General features: G+C 34.0%; 1 protein-coding gene across 4 annotated transcripts in view; it reads right to left on the minus strand.

Annotated features, from left to right (window-relative positions):
- Nucleotides 1-24,055, minus strand: part of CSMD3 (CUB and Sushi multiple domains 3) — a 1,311,921-nt gene that overhangs the window by 759,989 nt on the left and 527,877 nt on the right. For 3 of the 4 annotated variants that reach the window (XM_081504393.1, XM_081504395.1, XM_081504394.1), the window contains 2 exons: nt 21,925-22,002; nt 14,227-14,314 (listed from right to left, as the gene is read on the minus strand). In XM_081504393.1, the coding sequence (XP_081360519.1) occupies nt 14,227-14,314; nt 21,925-22,002 (166 nt within the window). The remainder of the gene's footprint in view (nt 1-14,226; nt 14,315-21,924; nt 22,003-24,055) is intronic. The other variant, XM_081504396.1, reaches the window with a different exon arrangement.

Below are 24,055 nucleotides of genomic sequence, written 5' to 3' on the forward strand. Positions count from 1 at the left end.
ATGTATATGATGACACAAGCAAAAATACTAGGACAGAATATTCCAGGGGGAAGAAATGACACAACTGAGTGAAGATGTCAAAGAAAATCAGACATATTTGAGGCAAACTATTATGTCACCATAAAAATATGTTTGATAGATAAATATGGCGATATTGCACATATTTTGAGATGTTTTAGATGCCAAAATTGAGTTTCCTGTGAATAAGTAGTCCATAGGACTACTCTGCCGGTGTCTGAGTTGAAAAACACATTATCACAGATATTTTTGTTAAGACTAAGATGATAATGGCGTGTACATGGATGAAAAGGGGAAGAATCTGCAGCTAGTAAAGCTGACACTGCAATTATAGGGTCACTGAAAAATAAAAAGTCGACTATAATGTGGCTATGGAAAGTGAGATGGGGGGAGCTGTTCTTAATTGTCAAATAATACATGTCTCAATTGAAATGCGGAGAAGGCATCCGCATTGGCACCCGCAATGGCACCCCACTCCAGTATTCTTGCCTGGAAAATCCCATGGATGGAGGAGCCTGGTGGGCTGCAGTCCACGGGATCGCTGAGAGTCGGACACGACTGAGCGACTTCACTTTCACTTTTCCCTTTCATGCACTGGAGAAGGAAATGGCAACCCACTCCAGTATTCTTGCCTGGAGAATCCCAGGGACGGCGGAGCCTTGTGGGCTGCCAGCTATGGGGTCGCACAGAGTCGGACACGACTGAAGCGACTTAGCAGCAGCAGCAGCAATTGAAATGCCTCTTTTCCTTTTCTCTAAACTTCTCCCTCTTAGAAATTACTGCCATGCTAGGAGAATGAAATGTTTGAGTCTATTATACCAATATACTAGAAAAGTATACTGTATACTAGAAAAGTATATTGTATAAAAGTATATAAGTATACTATACAAGTCAAAAAACACCTGAAGTAACAAGCAAATTTGGCCTTGGAGTACAGAATGAAGGAGGGCAAAGGCTAATAAGAGTTTTGCCAAGAGAACACACTATACAGAGCAAACACCCACTTCCAACAACACAAGATTAGACTCTACACATGGACATCACAAAATGGTCAACATTGAAATCGGATTGATTATATTCTTTGCAGCCAAAGATGGAGAAGCTCTATACAGTCAGCAGAAATAAGACCAGGAGCGAACTGTGGTTCAGATCATGAACTTCTTATTGCCAAATTCAGACTTAAATTGAAGAAAGTAGGGAAAACCACAAGACCATTCACATATGATCTAAATCAAATCCCTTATGATTATGCAGTGGTAGTGAGAAATAGATTTAAGGGACTAGATCTGATAGACAGAGTGTCTGATGAACTATGGATGGAGGTTCATGACATTGTACAGGAGACAGGGATCAAGACCATCCCCATGGAAAAGAAATGCAAAAAAGCAAAGTGGCTGTCTGAGGAGGCCTTACAAATAGCTGTGAAAGAAGAGAAGCGAAAAGCAAAGGAGAAAAGGAAAGATATTCCCATCTGAATGCAGAGTTCCAAAGAATAGCAAGGAGAGATAAGAAAGCCTTCCTCAGCGATCAGTGCAAAGAAATAGAGGAAAATAATAGAATGAGAAAGACTAAAGATCCCTTCAAAAGATTAGAGATATCGGGGAACATTTCATGCAAAGATGGGCACATAAAGGACAGAAATGGTATGGACCTAACAGAAACAGAGATATAAAGAAGAGGTGGCAACAATACAGAGAAGTACTATACAGAAAAGATCTTTACGACCCAGATAATCATGATGGTGTGATCACTCACCTAGAGCCAGACATCCTGGAATGTGAAGTCAAGTGGGCCTAAGGAAGCATCACTACGAACAAAGCTAGTGGAGGTGATGGAACTCCAGTTGAGCTATTTGCAAATCCTAAAAGATGATGCTGTGAAAGTGCTACACTCAATATGCCAGCAAATTTGGAAAACTCACCAGTGGCCACAGGACTGGAAAAGGTCAGTTTTCATTCCAATCCCAAAGAAAGGCAATGCCAAAGAATGCGCAAACTACCACACAATTGCACTCATCTCACACGCTAGTAAAATAATGCTCAAAATTCTCCAAGCCAGGCTTCAACAGTACATGAAGCGTGAACTTCCAGATGTTCAAACTGATTTGAGAAAAGGCAGAGGAACCAGAGATCAAATTGCCAACATCCATTGGATTATCAAAAAAAGCAAGAGAGCTCTACATCTACTTCTGCTGTAATGACTATGTCAAAGCCTTTGACTGTGTGGATCATCACAAACTGTGGAAAATTCTGAAAGAGATGGGAATAACACACCACCTGACCTGCCTCTTGAGAAACTGGTCTGCAGGTCAGGAAGAAACAGTTAGAACTGGACATGGAACAACTGACTGGTTCCAAATAGGGAAAGGAGCATGTCAAGCCTGTATATTGTCAGCTGCTTATTTAACTTACATGCAGAGTACATCATGAGAAACGCTAGGTTGGATGAAGCACAAGCTGGAATCAAAACTGCCAGGAGAAATATCAATAACCTCAGATATGCAGATGACACCACCCTTGTGACAGAAAGTGAAGAAGAACTAAAGAGCCTCATGATGAAAGTGAAAGAGGAGAGTGAAAAAGTTGGCTTAAAACTCAACATTCAGAAAACAAAGATCATGGCATCCAATCCCATGGTAAACAGATGGGGAAACAGTGGAAACAATGGCTGACTTTATTTTTCTGGGCTCCAAAATCACTGTATATGGTGATTGCAGCCATGAAATTAAAAGACATTTAGTGCTTGGAAGAAAAGTTATGACCAACCTAGACAGCATATTTAAAAGCAGAGACATTACTTTGGCAACTATGGTCCGACTAATCAAGGCTATGTTTTTTCCAGTTGTCATGTATGGATGTGAGATTTGGACTATAAAGAAAGCTGAGTGCCGAAGAATTTATTTTTTTGAACTGTGCCGTTAGAGAAGACTCTTGAATCTCCCTTGGACTGCAAGGAGATCCAACCATTAGTCCATCCTAAGGGAGATCAGTCCTGAGTGTTCATTGGAAGGACTGATGTTGAAGCTGAAACTCCAATACTTTGGCCACCTGATGCAAAGAACTGACTCATTTGAGAAGACTCTGATGCTGGGAAAGACTGACAGCAGGAGAAGAAGGGGACAACAGGGGATAAGATGGTTGGATGGCATCACTGACTCAGAGGAAATGAGTTTGGGTAAACTCTAGGAGTTGGTGACAGACAGGGAGGCCTGGTGTACTGCAGTCCATGGGGTTGCAAAGAGTTGGATATGAGTGAGAGATTGAACCTATCGAACTGAACTAGAAAGGTATTTTAATATGTTATGGTCAAAATTTATATGTATGTGCATGCATATCACTTAGTTCAAAATATTAAATCCTTTGTATATTTTTGTTTCATTTTTAATCGATTTTATTTTTAGACTACTTTCAGGTTTGTAGGAAAAATGCACAGAAAGTACAGAAGGTTCCTATACACACCCTTCTTCTCCCCCAACACACATATGCACACATAAATAAACACAGTTTTTCTATTATTAACATTTTGCATTAGTGGGGTGTATTTGCTCTAGTGGATGAACCTAACCAATATTTATCCACTTCATTGATTAGAGTCCACATTTACATTAGATTTCATTGTTTGTATCCTCTGAGTTTTGCCAATTGCATGTTGTCAATCATTCATTTGTATGGTATCAGACAGAATTGTTTCATTGCCCCAAATGAGTTTCACCCTCCACCTATTCATCCCTCATCCTCTTCCTAAGGAAGAATCAGTTCCCTGGCTTTTTCCTTCTATATTGTGTAGGCTCTTCTAGGTCTTTGAATATCCATATAAAAGTTAGAATTGCTTTATTGATGGACACAACTTTATTGGATTCTGACTGGGAAAGCAAGGAAGCTATAGCTCAAGTATAAAAGATTTGACATCTTACTGACGTTGTCTTCCTATGCATGAACCTAGAATATTTTTCCATTGATTTAGATCTTCGACTGCTTTATCGTCCTCATGTAGATCTTATAAATATTTTGCTATTTTTAAACCTAAGTCTTCCAGTTTTATTTTTATTTTTGGTACTGATGTAAATGATATTATTCTTTTAATTCAAATTCTACTTGTTGACTGCTGATATTAAAAAAAAAAAACTAACTTGTATATTAAGTGTGAATTCTGAAAACTTGGTATAATCACTTACTAGTTCCACAAACTTCTTTGATGATTCTTGGAAATTTTCACATAGACAATCATACAATCTTCAAGAAAAAAAGAAAGTATGTTTCATTTCTTCCTTCTAAATTTATAAATTTATTATTTCCTTTTCATGTCTTAGTGTATTAGCTAGGACTTTCTGTATAATGTTCAAAAGAGTGTTGAGAGGGGAAATCCTTGTTCTCTTCCTGATCTTGGGGAAAAGTTTCTCACTTCTAAGTAGCATGTAAGCTGCAAGTCTGTAGTAGTAGATGTTCTTTATGAAACTTATTAGGTTCCCTTTTATTCCCAGTTTTTTGAGAGGGTTGGATTTTGTCATATGTTCTTTTCTTCATTCTATTGCAAAAGTGATAGAGGTTCTTTTTTAGCCTACCAATGTTCTGAATGTCAAGTCAGCCTTCTATGCCTAGAATAAAGCCCAATTAGTCATGGTGATAGCTCAGTTGGTAAACTGTTGAACATAAAGAAGGTCCTCAATTCTCCTTGGGCTTCCCTTGTGGCTCAGCTGGTAAAGAATACTCCTGCAATGCAGAAGACCTGTGTTTGATCCCTGCATTGGGAAGATCCCCTGGAGAAGGGAACAGCTACCTATTCCAGTATTCTGGCCTGGAGAATTCCATGGACCGTATAGTCCATGGGGTCACAAAGAGTTGGAAACAACTAAGAGACTTTCACTTTCACTTTTCATACTTTTTCTAATACACTGTTGAACTTAACCTGATAATATTGTACTGAAAAATTTTGCATCTCTGCTCTTCGGACATATTGGTCTGAAATTTTCCTTCCTAGTAATGTCTTTGATTTTTGTATTAGGGTAGTGAGGACTCGTAATAAAATGAATCAGCAAGTACGCTCTCTGATTTCATTTTTCTGGAAGAAATTGCAGAGGATTGGTGTCATTTATTCTTTAAATGTTTGGTAACATTCACCAGTGAATCAATTTGGGTATGATATTTTCTATTTTGAAGGTTTTTTTTTTTATTTTAATTTTACTTTTAAAAAATTTTATTAGAGTATACTCTAATAAATTGACTTACATTGACTTACAATGTTTTGTTACTTTCAGGTATACAGTAAAGTGAATCAGTTATACATATACATATATTCACTCTTTTTTAGATTATTTTCCCATATAGGCCATTATAGAGTATTGAGTAAGATTTTTGGTTTTATAAAGTAGGTTCTTATTAGTCATCTATTTCATATATAGTCGTGTGTATGTCAAAAATCTTCCAGTTTACCCCTCTCCTCTCCGGGAGGAAAAGGGGATGACAGGGGATGAGATGGTTGGATGGCATCACCGACTCAATGGACATGAGTTTGGGTAGGCTCCGGGAGTTGGTGATGGACAGGGAGGCCTGGCGTGCTGCAGTTCATGGGGTCACAAAGAGTTGGACATGACTGAGCGACTGATCTGAACTGAACTAAAAAATTAATCATCCCCCTGAAAAAAACCCATGGCGCTTGGTGCTGTAATCAAGTGTTCCTACTTTCTTGTCTTCCCCTCACTCCAACCATGCACCTGGCAGCTTGTAATTACTACCAAGGTTTATGTCTGATTTGCTAGGAAATAGTGTTTCCAATTGAAGAAGGCAATGACAACCCACTCCAGTACTCTTGCCTGGAAAATCCCTTGGACAGAGGAGCCTGGTAGGCTACAGTCCATGGGGTCGCTAAGAGTCGGACACGACTGAGTGACTTCACTTCCACTTTTCCCTTTCATGCATTGGAGAAGGAAATGGCAACCCACTCCAGTGTTCTTGCCTGGAGAATCCCAAGGATGGGCGGGCCCGGTGGGCTGCCATCTATGGGGTTGCAGAGTCGGATAAGACTGAAGCGACTTAGTAGCAGCAGCAGCAGCAGTTTTTTCAATTAAAAAAATTGGAAGCCACTCTACCTCCTAAATATTTTTTGTGCATTACAAAGAAAATAATATTCCACTTGAAAATAAGGTCTGAATTCTAGTCCAGTATATAGGAATTGTTCTCCCTAGATCCCATGCCAATAAATTCAGGGGCTGCCTTTAGTTTAGCAATGGTGATTGGCAAATCTTCAGAAACTGTCTTGGTAGAGTTTTTAATGTATGAATAATAGAGAAAAACACATTCTTAACAGATATGAAGCCAAGAAACAAAAGTTGTTTTATATTTACATGGGTCAGAGGCTGGTCCTTCAATTAAATAAACCAATCTTCCTTCTATATGTGGAGGTTGTGATTCATTGTGTATCTTCCTCACAGAGGCTAATTTTCCTTTGAGATGACAGGCGTCCAGTAAAAGAGAGTTAATTCAAGCTGTGACAAAAGTGTATCACTTCATAATGGGCTGATACAGTGTATCTTTTGACAGTGATTTTTATTCCTCTATGGACTTTCCCTTTTGTTATTCTTTGGGGTGCTTCTCATACCTTTTATATATGAATGACCATTGTTTCATACTTTTTAAACACAGAAAAGTTACTCGTTTCCCTTCTGAAAATATTAATCTAAAAATATTCTATCTCCTGTTTCTGAATTGGTCCTGTTTGTAGCTGAAATTGAAATTAAAAGACAATCTAATCCACTCCTCTTGTAAAGAGCCCCCAACTCATATCTCTGCTTGATATTTTCTTTTTTCCAGATCCATGTTTTTATTAGTTATGCCTAGAAGAATCACTAGCAATTTCCTGAATGTACTGATCTTTATCATGCCTTTGCACAGTCCTTTTCATGCTTATACCTAGGAAACTTAGGAATTTTAAGTAGAAATCATATAAAAAGGCATATTCATTATTATCAGTCTCAACAGGACACTCAAAATTACTTAGCAAGGCAATGTTTCTATATCAAACTTGATCTCCCACTATTGGTGATTACTATTTCCAGTTTTTCTCTTAAAGTTCCTCTCCTATACATTCCCATATCCTGTGAGATGGGAATTATTTTCTCCAAAAGGGTTATGTTCTTTTACTTATCTTTTTCCTATCATCAGTATTTTCCTCTCTAAAGGATTATTTATATCAACCAATAAATATGCTCTGGTTTCTTGTGTCTCTAAAAAGGAAATCTCTTTTGACTTTCAAATGACTACAGAACTGACCCATTAGTCTCCTGCTCTATGGAATTCGATGTTCCAAAGCTATTACCTATCTGAACTGTCTATTCACTCTTTAGATTATTATTTCAATTTATCTCTACCTCTGTCACTCCAATGAAATCACTCTTCTCAACAATCTTCATGTTGTCGAACTTAACAGTCTTCTGTCCTCATCATTTTCAATTTTTCAATTGTATTCAACCTTATGGAACTCTTTTTAAGGGCTTCTTTCTCTTGCTTCATTTCCACTTGCCCCTCATGAGAATGATAAAATAGCTTCTTAAATTTCATCACACCATGAAACAGCATAGATTTTTGGACTAGGTCACAGATTCTAGTTCACTGCCATCACCATAGTCCAAGTCTCTACAATCTTAAATCCAGACTACTTCAGTGGCCTTCTAACTAAAACTTCTGTTTCCTTCAATCTATTTATCTAAAGTATAAAGCATAATGTACTGAAAACACAAATTGAACCTGGTCCTTCTCTCACAACTCTTTATAGCCTTCCCTAATAGATAGGTAAGCTAAATGGAGTCTGACATGCTACAATCCATAAGGTTGCAACAAATCAGGCACAATTTAGTGACAGGACGACAACAACAAGAAACCTGAATGAGTGAAGAAGCCTAGGTGTGACTATTGTCAACCAGAGAGCTTATTTTGCCTAAAGGGAACACATGTTAATAGGTTCCGATAGACGTTGCAACAAAGGTACATTGGTTTTAGCTGCCAAATCTAAAAACGAAATACAAAAATGTGTGCGTGATTGTATGAGAGTGTGTGTGTGTAAAATCTCCTGATTTTCAAATGTTGACTCTCATATTTTAAAAACAGTATGTGTTTAAAACGAAACATATCTTCAGACCAGATTAGGTAGAATGGCTGCCAATTTGCTTCCTCTGCAGAAGAGAATGGTGTCTCCACATCTCCTTAACTTCATTTTACCACTTTTCTATTGCATTCTGTGTTTTTCTCCAGTTTACATTCTATAATTTAGACTCTCTGATCTTCATTTTCCTGAAATAGCTCATCAAGCTCTTTATCAGTGTGAGGCTCTTCCTTTCCTATAGAATAGAGGCATAAAATTCTTCTGGTATCAGTGAAAGTGGGACCTTCTTACACTGGGTGGGTTCCTATCCTGACAATTTTATCCTCAATTTTTGACTTCACAGTACTTTTTTTTTTTTTTGAAAAAAATGAGATTCATTTAATTATAGCCTTTTTTCACCATTAAATTTGAGAAAGTACTATGTGGGACATGTACTATGTCTGCTGTTATGTGTTATATGTTCCTGGTTCAAAGCCAGGCACATAACAGGCAAGCAAAACAAGTAAATAATGAATGTACAAATATATAAATGGTCTCTGGACTTCATTTCTCTACATAACAGATTCTAATCACACTTTATCACCTAGCTCTGTGAACCTAATCTAGCTGTCAAAAATACCATAACTGTTCTGTCTCCATAACATTTTTAAATATTCTTAAATTATAAGAGTCTTCTCTTGTGTTGTTGGAATAGGGTGTTTGCTATTACCAGTGCGTTCTCGTGGCAAAACTCTATCAGCCTTTGCCCTGCTTCATTCTGTACTCAAAGGCCAAACCTGCCTGTTACGCCAGGTGTTTCTTGACTTCCTACTTTTGCATTCCAGTCCCCTATAATGAAAAGGACATCTTTTTTGGGTGTTAGTTCTAGAAGGTCTTGTAGGTCTTCATAGAATCATTCAACTTCAGCTTCTTCGGCGTTACTGGTCGGGGCATAGACTTGGATTACCGTGATATTGAATGGTTTGCCTTGAAAGCGAACAGAGATCATTCTGTCGTTTTTGAGATTGCATCCAAGTACTGCATTTCAGACTCTTTTGTTGACCATGATGGCTACTCCATTTCTTCTAAGGGATTCTTGCCCACAGTAGTAGATATAATGGTCATCTGAGTTAAATTCACCCATTCCAGTCCATCTTAGTTCGCTGATTCCTAGAATGTCAACGTTCACTCTTGCCATCTCCTGTTTGACCACTTCCAGTTTGCCTTGATTCATGGACCTAACATTCCAGGTTCCTATGCAATATTGCTCTTTACAGCATCGGACTTTGCATCTATCACCAGTCACATCCACAGTTGGGTATTGTTTTTGCTTTGGCTCCATCCCATCATTCTTTCTGGAGTTATTTCTCCACTGATCTCCATTAGCATATTGGGCACCTACTGACCTGGGGAGTGGACATCACCAGATGGTCAACACCGAAATCAGATTGATTATATTCTTTGCAGCCAAAGATGGAGAAGCTCTATACAGTCAGCAAAAACAAGATCAGGAGCAGACTGTGGCTCAGATCATGAACTGCTTATTGCCAAATTCAGACTTAAATTGAAGAAAGTAGGGAAAACCACTAGACCATTCAGGTATGACCTAGATCAAATCCCTTATGAGTATACAGTGGAAGTGACAAATAGATTTAAGGGACTAGACCTGATAGACAGAATGCCTGATGAACTATGGACAGAGGTTCGTGACATTGTACAGGAGACAGGGATCAAGAAAATCCCCATGGAAAAGAAATGCAAAAAAGCAAAATGGCTGTCTGAGGAGGCCTTACAGATAGCTTGGAAGAGAAGAGAAGTGAAAAGCAAAGGAGAAAAGGAAAGATATTCTCATCTGAATGCAGAGTTCCAAAGAATAGCAAGGAGAGAGAAGAAAGCCTTCCTCAGCGATCAGTGCAAACAAATAGAGGAAAACAACAGATTGGGAAAGACTAGAGACCTCTTCAAGAAAATTAGAGATACCAAGGGAACATTTCACGCAAAGATAGGCTCTATAAAGGACAGAAATGGTATGGACCTAACAGAAGCAGAAGATATTAAGAAGAGGTGGCAAGAATACACAGAAGAACTGTACAAAAAAGATCTTCACGACACAGATAATCACGATGGTGTGATCACTCACCTAGAGCCAGATATCCTGGAATGTGAAGTCAAGTGGGCCTTAGAAAGCATCACTACGAACAAAGCTAGTGGAGGTGATGGAATTCCAGTTGAGCTATTTCAAATCCTCAAAGGTGATGCTGTGAAAGTGCTGCACTCGAGATGCCAGCAAATTTGGAAAACTCAGCAGTGGCCACAGGACTGGAAGAGGTCAGTCTTCGTTCCAATCCCAAAGAAAGGCAATGCCAAAGAATGCTCAAACTACTGCACAATTGCACTCATCTCACATGCTAGTAAAGTAATTCTCAAAATTCTCCAAGCCAGGCTTCAGCAATATGTGAACCGTGAACTTCCAGATGTTCAAGCTGGTTTTAGAAAAGGCAGAGGAACCAGAGATCAAATTGCCAATATCCGCTGGATCATCGAAAAAGCAAGAGAGTTCCAGAAAAACATCTATTTCTGCTTTATTGACTATACCAAAGCCTTTGACTGTGTGGATCACAATAAACTGTGGAAAATTCTGAAAGAGATGGGAATACCAGATCATCTGACCTGTCTCTTGAGAAACCTGTATGCAGGTCAGGAAGCAAGAGTTAGAACTGGACATGGAACAACAGACTTGTTCCAAATAGGAAAAGGAGTACGTCAAGGCTGTATATTGTCACCCTGCTTATTTAACTTATATGCAGAGTACATCACGAGAAAAGCTGGGCTGGAAGAAACACAAGCTGGAATCAAGATTGCCGGGAGAAATATCAATAACCTCAGATATGCAGATGACACCACTCTTATGGCAGAAAGTGAAGAAGAACTAAAGAGCCTCTTGATGAAGGTGAAGGAGGAGAGTGAAAAAGTTGGCTTAAAGCTCAACGTTCAGAAAACTAAGATCATGGCATCTGGTCCCATCACTCCATGGGAAATAGATGGGGAAACAGTGGAAACAGTGTCAGACTTTACTTTTTTGGGCTCCAGAATCACTGCTGATGGTGACTGCAGCCATGAAATTAAAAGACGCTTACTCCTTGGAAGGAAGGTTATGGCCAACCTAGATAGCATGTTTAAAAGCAGAGACATTATTTTGCCAACAAAAGTCCGTCTAGTCAAGGCTATGGTTTTTCCAGTGGTCATGTATGGATGTGAGAGTTGGACGGTGAAGAAAGCTGAGCGCCGAAGAATTGATGCTTTTGAACTGTGGTGTTGGAGAAGACTCTTGAGAGTTTCTTGGACTGCAAGGAGATCCAATCAATCCATCCTAAAAGAGATCAATCCTGGGTGTTCATTGGAAGGTCTGATGTTGAAGCTGAAGCTCCAATACTTTGGCCACCTCATGCGAAGGGTTGACTCATTGGAAAAGACCCTAATGCTGGGTAGGATTGGGGGTGGGAGGAGAAGGGGACGACAGAGGATGAGATGGTTGGATGGCATCACCAACTCGATGAACATGGGTTGGGTAAACTCCGGGAGTTGGTGATGGACAGAGAGGCCTGGCGTGCTGCAATTCATGGGGTCGCAGAGAGTTGGACACGACTGAGCGACTGAACTGAACTGAAACTATAAGAGTATATCTTAGCCTGATTGTAAGCTCCTTGATTCTTAACATCTATCAGGTTGCCTAAAACATGACTGCAAGATAATCTGATGATTTGAAATTTACTAAAAGTTAATTTAATTCACTATATTACTATTACTAATAGTAATAAGCCTATTTCTAATAAATCCCATATTTTTGTAAAAAGTGAGACCAAATAGATACTAACATCAATAATAATTATTTCAATTTATCTTTTCATACTATAATAGCAGCTAGAATTAAATACTTATTAGTCTTAAGTTTACTACCATTTTTACATTATCTCATGCAATCTTCCCCTCAATCCTATGAAACAGGCATTATCGTTTTTAGATCTGAGGAAAACATCCTCAGAGAAGACAATATATTGATGGTTCATTGTAAGAATGGGATCTGAATGAAGTTTGTTTGGTTTCAAAACATAATGAAACACAGTGATTAAAGGGTCAGGATATAGAATCAGGAAGTAATGAGTTCAAATTCCAGTTCCATAAAATTATTAGCTGGATAAGCAGACTTTCAGTGTTATTATTGTAAGTGAAAATAAAAGTGTTAGTTGCTCAGTTGTGTCTGACTCTTTTTGACCCCATGGACTGTAACACCCTAGGCTCTTCTTTCCATGGAATTCTCCAGGCAAGAGTACTGAAGTGGGTACCCATTCCCTTTTCCAAGGGATCTTTCTGACCCAGGGATCAAACCTGGCTCTCCTGCATTGCAGGCAGATATATTACCATCTGAGCCAAAATGGGAATAAAATAACAAATAGGTTTTTTATTACAGGTTTTATTATTATAGGGTTTTTATTAAATAAAGAATACATGTACAAATACCAGGTAAATTGATGACACTTTGCAGTCTATAAAATATCACTTTTAACTACTGAGGTTGAGATTTAGTTGATTTTTAATATAATCACTTAGTTTATTAAGCTCTAACTCTGACTGGATTCCGGGTCTTTTGAATTTCTTTTTAATGTGATTTTTCAAACAATATTATCCATACTAATTATCAGGCTAGTTAAATAAAGTTCTGCAAATTTTTAAGAAAATTAAAATTTTATTCATATTGAACTAACATTGTTTTCCCCTCCAAGAATATCAAAATATAACTCTAAGTCAAATGATCCATGGAGACAAAATATTCATAGGTTTTTATTATAAGGATTACCTTTTTAGTCACGGGGAATTTCTTCAGCATATCATTTGTCCTTTATACAAACAGCATAAAGAAGTAAAGAATGTAAATGTGTGGTATGTGAAACTATAACCATTATCATTTTTAAATTTAATATATCATGAATATTTTGTTAAAATAGTATTTGTGAACTAAATTATCACTTAGCATTTTATAGGATTTTTGTATCTTTTATTTGTAAAATGTTACATTCAGAGGACTACTGAAAATTCAAGATTTTTAAACAATATTATGTCATAGTGCAAATTAATAGTTACCATATTATTGAGTACACTATTTGTTTGACACATTTAACCATGAGTACTCTGTGTGCTAAATTGCTTCAGTCGTGTCTGACTCTCTGTAACCCCATGAACTGTAGCCCACCAGTCTCTTCTGTCCATGGGATTCTCCAGGGAAGAATACTGGAGTGGGTTACTGTGCCCTCCTCCAGGAGATCTTTCCGAACCAAGGATGGAACCCACATCTTTTTTTCCTGCATTGGCAAGCAGGTTCTTTACCACTAGCACCACCTGGGAAGCCTAGTCTACTACTTATATTTTCTATGCTGTAAGTAAACAATTTCAATTTTTAAAATAAATACTAAATTTAAGATGGAGATAAAACTTATTCAAGTTAAATTTTCTTCTAAATAAAATGTTTATAGAACATTTGCTGGAAGGTTTCACATGCAGTGTCTCATCTGAAACATCATTCTATGTGATAAATTTGATTTACATGTTACAGAAGAGGAAACTCTAGCAGACAGGATTGAAAAACTTACCCAAGATCGGACAATTAATAAACATTAGAATATGAATTCAAACTCATGTATTTTAAATTGAATCTCATGATTTTTCACTTACTGTGCTGTGGTGTGCTTAGTTGCTCAGTCGTGTCCAACTTCTTATGACCCCATGGACTGTAGCCTGCCAGGCTCCTCTGTCCATGAGGATTCTCCAGGCAATACCGGAGTGGGTTGCCATGCCCTCTTCCAAGGAATTTTCCCAACCCAGGAATCCAACCCAGTTCTCCCACATAGCACATGACAATAAATTAATCATTTAAACTCCAAAAAGTCCCCTAATAAATTTGACATTATTTAGTCACTTTAAAATAATGAAATATTATTAATCATAACACATCAGTGAAATCTAGCTGCCACACTTTTAAGTCACCATGTGTTCATCTCCATATTATTAGTTATATTTGAAATTTAAATTAAAATAAACTTTAACAAAGTTAATAATGAAATATACAATTTAAAATCATACCTAAAATCTGATCCAACTCTCTTCCCATTTTCTGGTTCTCCTGGATCTGGGCATAAATTGGAAGCTGTCTTAATACCTCCCTCATTTACTGAAACAACAGGAAAACAGGAAAACAAGAAAAGGAAAAAAAGAATCAAAATATGTATGATTAGAAAATCAAGAGTGATATCAATTTCTAATTGTACATAAAATATATTCTTGTATTTTATCATTCTAGTCACTATAATTTGTACATAGAAAGTTAAATATAATTTTATAACCCAATAATGAGAGCAAAAACACTTTTTAATTTGTGGATATATAAAACATAATTTTCATGTTTCTGTTCAATGACATACTACTTTGAATATTAACACATTAACAGTTAACACTTTATTTTTAATACTATCAAACTGTGAAATCTCTGGTAATTCACTCCCTAGGTATCACTGCCAGAGTGTCCATTAATTATTGGCAGCAGAGAAGTCACTACCAGTTACATCAGTGTCATCAGATACTTGTTATTTTTAAAGTTGCAACATAAAAATAAGACTTTATGGAAAAAGTTTAAGGATAATGGCACTTTTTAACTGGTATATAACATGGAATTTATTCTGCCAATGTGAAAAGAAAACTGTGGTGCAAATTATCAAGCATGTCATTGAATTATGCTATAATGCTGTAAATCAAATTAAGGGCTTTACCCTTTAACAAATCCCATGACTACGTTTTAGTTAGTCATTGTACACTTTCAGCAGTTTCTTCAGAACACCCTATTAATAAATTATTATTCATATTTTCAGTGAATGTGATCACAGTAAATAAATAATTGCCTAAGAAATCTTTTTTTTTTAATGGGATGATTATTAAACCAGATGAAGTCTGAAATATCTGAGAGACACTGTTTCATGAATTCAATCTTACAGTAAATTGGAGAGTAACTTCTATTTTGCTCTTCATCAACTTATATGCTTTTTTTTTTTTTTAAGAAAAGAATAGAACCTGAGTAGAGGCTCCAGAGATGAAAAAATCTAAACTTTGGTTCAAGAACTTATGGTTCTTGTCCTACACTGTGAATTGGAATCACCTAGAGAGTTTTTTTCTTTTCTGAAAGAACAGATGCTTACTTTTCTGTCTAGATATTCTAATGTAATTACTCTGGGTAGACACTGTGAACCAGTTTATTTTATTGTTGTTTTCTTGTTTGTTTTTTAAATAATCTTCCAGGGGATTCTAATGAAGAGTCAATGTTTAAAAACACTGGATCCCTGCATCATTTAGCTTGGATTGTCAACTTATTCAAATTGATTTATCAGATAGCAAGATAAGTATCAGATGATGGACCAACAGTCATAACTCTGATAAAGCTGCCATATTTTCAACTAGATATGAAATTTTGTGTTTGCACTTTTATTCTATAAAAATCACTTTCTCAAATACCCTCAAATATATTCTTATTGCTCTCAGCTTAATTATAAATGCACTAATTCATACAACACATGTGATTTTTTTTTTTTCCTTTTCTGGGTCTGCAGACTTGCTAATTTATTTTTACCTCTCTGGTTTTTGTTATTATGTTTTCTTTTGGCCACTCTCTTACTTTAGCTTATATCATATACAGAGGGCAAATTTAAAGGCATTGACCCACAATTCTCAATATACTGAATTTTCTTCATGACTTGAAAAATTCTCTCTTTGTTAAGGACTTCCAATCAAAGGTTGTATCATTTTTTTTCCCCAAGCTCCTTCCTGATCCTTCAATGACCTACTAGGTCCCTACCAAAAATCTCCTAATCATTTCATGTGCATGCTCAAATCTAACTTAATCCTTGATTTTTTTTTCTATTATCATTCTCTTCCAATTCATCTTGAGTACTAGAAGAGAATTAAGCTTTCTCAAACACAGCCTTCATTACTGTCCAAATATCCTATGATTCTAGATTTCTAAGCATATATATTATATTTCCCACTAGCCACCAAGATACATCCATAACCCAAGTCCAACAGATTCTTCATTCTTCTGCAATTTTAATGGTTAGCCATGCTCCTTCTTTGCTTTGTGCCTTCTCCAAGTCTTCATGTTTCCCTTTTCTTCCTCTTTAGCTATCAAAATTCTACATATAATGTTCAGGACTCAGCTCAAGTCCCACCTTTTGCAAAATACAATCTCTCATTTCTTTCCAGATTTTCTAAATCTCTCCTTTTTATATAACATGAACAATTTTATATTTAATTTTTAAATTATCTTATCATACTGTTTAATAGTTTCATATTCCTTTGTCGTATTTACAAATATACACTTGATAAAGACAAAGAAAAAGCTATAGTTACTTTAATATCCCTACAGTACCTAGATGGGGGTTAATGATTTCTCAGTGAATATTTCCTAGTAGTTTAATTAAAAACAATGTGTTATACACTGTTTACAATGAGTAGAATGTTTTTTCTATGGGAAGCACTGTCTTTCCTATCTCTGACTTTTGAAAATATCATAGTATATGTTATTAAAATGTGACTTTTTAACATATGATAGAGATAAGAAAAAGCAATGGCATGATATAGGCTTCTTACATTAGCATATTAAATTTATAATAAATTATATGTAAATACAGAAATGGTCTATGAATATATTTGAAAATAAAAAATAATTCTTATTTTTCCACTTTATCATCATTATTGCCCAGTTTAATATACATTTTAACAGCAGCTAACACTTACATAGTACTTACTATGTGTCAGTAACTAATCTACACCTTTTACATATATCAACTCATTTAATTTTCGCAAGAATCTGAAGGGTAGCTACTATTATTATACATTTCCTACAAGTGAGGAAACTGAGACATAGAGAGGTTAAAACTTATTTCCAAAGTCCTATTTCTACTTTCTGCCATGGTCTAGCTTTAAACCTTGGCAGACCGATTCAAGAAATTCTACTCTTAACCCTTCAGTACTCCATCCTATACAGAAAGTTCAGAAGAGCAAAATGGCATCAATAATTAAAATTCAGAACACTTTTCCAAATATTTTATTTTTCTTCCTTAGTGGCTCAGATAGTGAAGAATGCAAAGCATATTTACAATTTTCACCATGTTCACTTAATTAATCCCAGCTCTTAAGATTTAATTGTCAAATTACTTTTGTCTATTTGAAAAGTATCTTTCAAACTACTGTTTCTGGATATCTACAATAGGTGAAAAAGTTCCCAATTTAAAATGTGAATAAAATAGGAGAGCTTCTGCATGATACTTGTATTTAAGGTTTTTTAGTTAAAGTATTTAAAACTAAAAAAAAAAAAGTCATCTATTTTTCTTATATTTGCGTACATGCTAAGTCGCTTCCCTGCCAGGCTCCTCTGTCCATGGGATTCTACAGAAAAGAATACTGGAGTGGGTTGGCCTGCCCTCCTCCAGGGGATCTTCCTGACCCAGGGATGGAACCCACGTCTCTTATGTCTCATGCCTTGACAGGTGGGTCCTTTACCACTAGCACAACCTGGGAAACCCATTTTAATAATCAAGTAGCATAAAAATACTGGTTTATTTCTTATATCATATTTCTTATATTACCTCTTTCTTATATTACCTCTCTCTTATATTACCTCTCCTGCATTAGCAGGAGAGTTCTTTACCACTAGCACCACCTGAGAAGCCCTTGTGATATGTAGATACTAGATAATTTTCTGTAGCTAGTGATGCCAAGACATTCAAGTGAAGTTAGTATCCATTCATTCACCTGCTTTCACTACATAATGCTATTCAAACAATTGGACAAATATGTATCACTTTTATTTCTTTCAGTTTGAATAATAACTTGTAAAAAGAACATGCACGCTCTTTAAAAATTAATTACATGGACAGGGCCCTGTCTCTTGAAAAGAGCATGACTATGGGAATATTCCTTTTACTCTGATCTTGATAATAATACTGTTATTATTATCATTACTACTGCTACTACTAATACAATATGAATCCCTTTCCCCATATATCAGCGGGAAAAAAACAGAGAGGAGAGCAGAATTTACAGAATTTTAAAAATTGGATGAATTGTCATTTCATGTAACATCAGAGTATGTTTATTATATATGTATTTATAAAATACACTATGGGAATCTTCATGCACTATATTATAGTATATTTTAGCTTGAAAACACTATAAAATTAGTCAATATCAGAATAAAATACTATTATTATAAGCAAGTTGTCTGAACTTTCTAATTTTATATAGTATATAATCTAAAGTAAAAAATAAGTAGATTCTGAAAATCATCTGACTAAAAGTCATATCTACATTAAATCATCCAGTTGGTGGCATCTTACAGATTTTTATATTAGATTCAAATTTTTTATTCTACCTTATAAAATAGAATGCTTTGGATCTTGTTCTTAATTCCAACATTACAGATGTTGTTAGAATGTCACTTAATAATAACTTTATATTCTGCAAAGAGTTACCTCTTAACTCATTTAACTTCCCAAGAAAATGTTGGATTCTTGGCAGTTGAGATTATTTTTTTATTCATTCTTCTATGTTTTATGTTATTAGTCTAGCATGGCGCTGCCATGGGGAAGTAGTTCAGATAGAATTGTGAAAGGAATGTATAAAAAGAATGCATGAAAAGTGTGGACTTGTAGAATATGAAGTAGTTAAAAAAATTCATTATGGAAAGCTCATGGTTTCTTTATAATTTCACCTCTTAAAAAGGTACAAGAGTCTAGAAGAAAAGTTGGCAGACTAAGTTCAATCAATTCAACATTTTAAAATATAAAAAAGTTAAAAAAATAAATTAATTTAAAATTAGAAAAGAAAAGAAAAGGAACCCCCCAAAATATTTTATTTTATAAATTAAAAATATTTTTCCTTTATTTGCAAATCTATTATCTTTGATAAACAACAAGGTATAGATAGAGATCATATAGACTTCAGGTACCAAAGTTGGAAAAATAATTTGAATTAGCCATTTAAACAATGAAATGCTTCCAATGAACACTGTGGCAGTTTCCTGAATCCCTTATTAATTTTTTTCTTAGTTAAAATTTAAAGGTGCTATTGTGGGAAGACACACTTTGAAAATGTGTGTAGTTCATGTCCTCTATCTATAATTATGCTCACTTCTGGAAATTGTGATAGAATTGCTTTTTCAAACAATATAAGCTTTATTATTTTTTTATGTGAACATTTAATGTCAGATAAAAATTGTCTTCTTTGAAAATTTGGCCCTGTTTTAAATAAATGATTCAAAGAGATGAAGACCCAAATGCTTACTTGACAACAAGTATAGAATAATGATAAAAATTAAAACATTATAAACATCTCTGTGATCAATCATAGATAATATATATTTTAACTATTAATAGTTACTAAACATTTGAAAAAAATTGTAGAAAAATAAAATTTAAAATTATATTGGTTTATTACTTTGTGACTATCAAAGAATTGACATAAATCATTTTGTCTTGTTGAAAATGGAATTATTTATATTCAAAAAGAAAAATAAGAAAGCTCAGGAGTATATTTTACCTCCTAACGTTAGTGGTAATGAATGAATGCAAAATTTATTTTAAAATTATGAAGTAAATAACATCTTTTGCTTTATGAGTAATTTTCTCATTTTTGTCTCAATAATTGTATTCCTGACAATTTAAAAGTAATTTTTTTAGTTAAAAAGAAAAATATATATAATATATATTTAATTAGGGTTTGTTTGTTTCCCCAGACATACTCTTATGTCCTAATCCCCTTTCTTGTTCACCCTCATAACCACTGTACAAGAACAATGAAAATACTATGAATGTCCACTAAGGCAATGTACCAAGTATAAAGAGCTACATACGTCATTTTTTTGTTTTTTTACTAAACAAATTTGACAGGTAACATTGTTTAATGTTAAGGTATACAGCATGTTATTAGGATACATTTATATATACTGTAATATAATTGCTGGTGATGTACAGTTACATACATCTTAGTTCCTTGATAAATCTTGGATGCTTCAGTAATAGTCTGATTTCCCCAGGACATGGAAAATTTTGAAGTATGAAGCATATAAAAAAACATTTGTCTAGCCAAAATGAGGAAAAGGAAAAAAGTAATAGCTTACAATTCTCCTTAGTTTCCAAAATAAATACATTAGCCACACAAAATATTAGGGGAAAAGTAGTAAACAGAATTATTTAAGTCTGCAAACATTTATTTCATGTTGACATTATAAAACTTGATATGTCAGAATAATTTCATCTAACAAAATTTTTGTTCATATTTTCTATTATAAGAAAAATTTCTTTCTCTCTGAAATGTATCAAATAATTATATTGAAAATATTACAGATTATTTATTGTTCTTAAAAACTAATGTATCTGTTTTGAAAATATGTTTTAATATGAAAAATATAACACTGTAATTATAACAGATTTGTGCTGTTGTATGGCAGAAACCAACACAAAATTGTAAACACTGTGAGGCAATTTCCCTCCAATTAACTAATTAAATAAACAAAATAAAATAAACAATAAATCATTATTATATAACTAAATACTTTGAAATGAATTGTCTAATGCTTTCCAAACAGGTAACCCAATTTGAGGATTTCCTACTTATATCTATGTTTGGTTTCATATTTGCAAATGTAACAGAATGCAAAAATCATATTTTAAAATTAGAACACGTTAAAATATTTGATAGCAACAAGCTCCAAGTTTGCTTTTGATAATTGCTGTAATTGCTCAATTGTGTCATTTACTGTTTCAAATAAAACTAAAATATGGGGGTAGAATCTTTTCCTGGTATAGTAAGTGATTGTTTTAAAGAAATAGTTTTAAACTCATTTCATCAGATCATTTGGAATTGAATAAAAATAATGCTAAAATACATATATTCACTAAAAAAGAATAACATGTATTTATAAGAATTAATCTTATTTATTATCAATAAGGCATTTTAATGATCAGATGTGGTGTCATAAATGGCTTCTTTCAAAATTTATTACATGTATCTACAAACTGCTATTGATTAATATTGAAAAATGCATAGCTCTCTTAAATGTTTTATTGTATGTTCATTTATATTCATATAACAATGAATATTCTAGTTCGATGATTCTTAATGTGAGGGTCATGGATGAACTTCAGATGATCTACAAATCCCTGAATACTAAGCAAAACTGTGTATTGGGGCACACATAAATATATGTAATTCAGTTCATTTCATGAGATTTTTCTAAAAAAAAAAACTAGTTAATTCATTTACAAAGTCCTTGACTTAAAGGATTTGTATAAATTAACTCAAACTAAAATATCTTTTTCAATTAAATGCAAAATTGCTGTTAAAATTTTTCCCTTACAAAAATAATTATGTTGAAATGTAGATATGTTCAAACAAAAATTCCTACAAGAAATCATCAATTTAATGATTTTTACTCATTTTTTAATCTCACATACTAGAATTAGAAAACTAGAATGTTATCAACATGCTAGATCAAAAGAGTTTTTGTTTTTTACATTTTGAAACAATCTGAGCTCCAAAGTTTACCTCATTAACCTAAAACTCAATATGGATTTAAATATAAGAAAATATTGAATAATAACCATGCATGTTATATAGATATTAATGCAGTTAATTTGGTAAATACACAAATGTTTTTATAAAACACACAAACAACATAGACAACCACAAACTTCACTCTTGCACTAGAGAAAGAAACAAAAAAAGGAGTACACTCACAGATAGAAAACTTGTTGCTGTTGTCTTTCCCTGGAAACAATTTAAATCCTCTAGATTTAAAATCTATGGCCTTTTTCACTAGTTAAGAAAACAAACAAAAACATGTATCAGGATACACAATTTCAAAACGAAATTCAAGTTAACAAATTTTGTTAGCATGGAATTATGCAAGTTAAAGAAACTGCTTTCTTAAGCCTGATATAGGAAGAAAATAAAGGAAAAAAATAGCAATTTGATCACTAAGTAGTAAAAATACCAAGCAGTATAAAAATTTTAAAGGTTCTATAGGGATAATCCTGCATACATATATAGGTACTTTTAAACACTATCAAGCTTTTATAGAAGAGCAAAAAAAAAAAAAGAAAAATTAACTATCATAAATCATTTGAATTCATCTAATTTTATGGAAAAATTAAACTACAAAAGTAAAAATACTGATATAAAATTGGGAAGAATTTAATGAATCTGTCTTTTTAAATAAACTAATGTATTTTTAAGGTAATTTGGCTTAATTTAAATATTAGGACACATTTAAGAAAATGACATCATTGAAAAAAACCTAAATGTATTTTATTATTTCTTCTGATAACCATTTCCAAATTTCATAAACACTGCTTTTGAACAATGATAGATGTTCAGACTATATTTTATGAAATTTATGAAAGTGAATCACAACTTTTTGGATTAGGTCTAAAATATGTTGCTACTATTTTTGATATTATGGTATTAAATCAACATCATAAGAGGCTAGCATACTTCGTTCTTACTAAAGCAGATATGACTGGATTTGCCTAGAGAAACACATAAATGAAGTAACACATCAATGAAGTAACTTGGAACATTTTAAAAACATTTTTTCAAGTATTTTAGATGAAAATATTATCTTTTAAGTGTAAATTATTTTGCTAACTACAGCTCCTATAAAAGTGATAAACTATAGTTCAGAAGACTACTTTCTTCTTTATTTAAGCTTTAATGACACCAAGTGAAATAAAGTCAAAAAAAATTTTAACTAAAACCCCACTAATTAAAAAAAATGTTATGTAAATTGATCAAATGATACATTTAAATAACAATTATTTTATTTAAAAAAGACAGGAACAAGAATGCAAGGAATATATTTAGCTTCCTCAATTATAGTTTGAATTGCTTTAAATATCGCTTTTTATGGGGACTACAGATAGAAATGATAGCCTGAAACATTTTGGCAATTAGGTTTTGTTCATTCCATGAATTTGAAAACAGTAAAAATGATTGCTGCTGGAAGGTTTAAAGTGATCATTACACTAATTCTTACTCGCCATTTTACCCAATTAGTTCAAATGAAGGGTATTTTATTGATTTTGAAGCATTTTGGAGTCTTTTTTTTTTTTTCCTAGTCATTAACTTTAAAAGTACAAAGGTAGACACAGAGTCTGATGGCTTACTGAAATATATAGTTATGAACTACCGATACATATTATTAAAAACAAAAAGATGAAAATGATCCTTGAAGTAGGATTTAAGAGATCTGATTCTTAACACTTAGTAGCTGTTGAGTTCGGACAAGAATCTGCCTTTTTATATCAGTCTATTCTCTTAAAATAAGTAGTTAGGACTAGATGACTGCTCAGTTGCTTTACAATTTTGAGATTCTTTATCTGAGGCCCTTTATTTACAGTAAAAGAATGGTTCTATCTTTCTCAGGTTATGTTTTTTATTGTAATCCTCTTACACACCCCAACCCTCTAGGGTAAGCTGAAGTTTAGTCCTACTGTTGTATTTGGCTGGTTGCTTTAAATTTAGTTTGCTACTTGCAAATTTTCCTGCTGTCTGAAAATTATTTTTAACAAAATTTGCATTTTGTATTTTGAGGCATAATTCTAGATTCTCCTGATTTAAACATGAATTATAAGTAGAAATTCTACCTCTACTTTTCTCTACATTATGAAATTAATATTACAGAGGGGTTGTAAAATTTCACAGTATTTTTAACACATATCTGAAATTCATAAAGAATAAAGAAAACACAAAAGATTATAAACTCAAAGAAAAAAGTTGAAAAAGAAAAGTCCAGAGGCTCAAAGAGCTCAGTTACTAGAAATAGTGAATTATGAAAACTACTCTGTGTGAGTGTATGTGTGTATATATG

The sequence above is a fragment of the Giraffa tippelskirchi genome, chromosome 6 (genome assembly GCF_054371585.1).
Source record: "Giraffa tippelskirchi isolate mGirTip1 chromosome 6, T2T-mGirTip1v1.2.pri, whole genome shotgun sequence".
NCBI classification, from domain to species: Eukaryota; Metazoa; Chordata; class Mammalia; order Artiodactyla; family Giraffidae; genus Giraffa; species Giraffa tippelskirchi.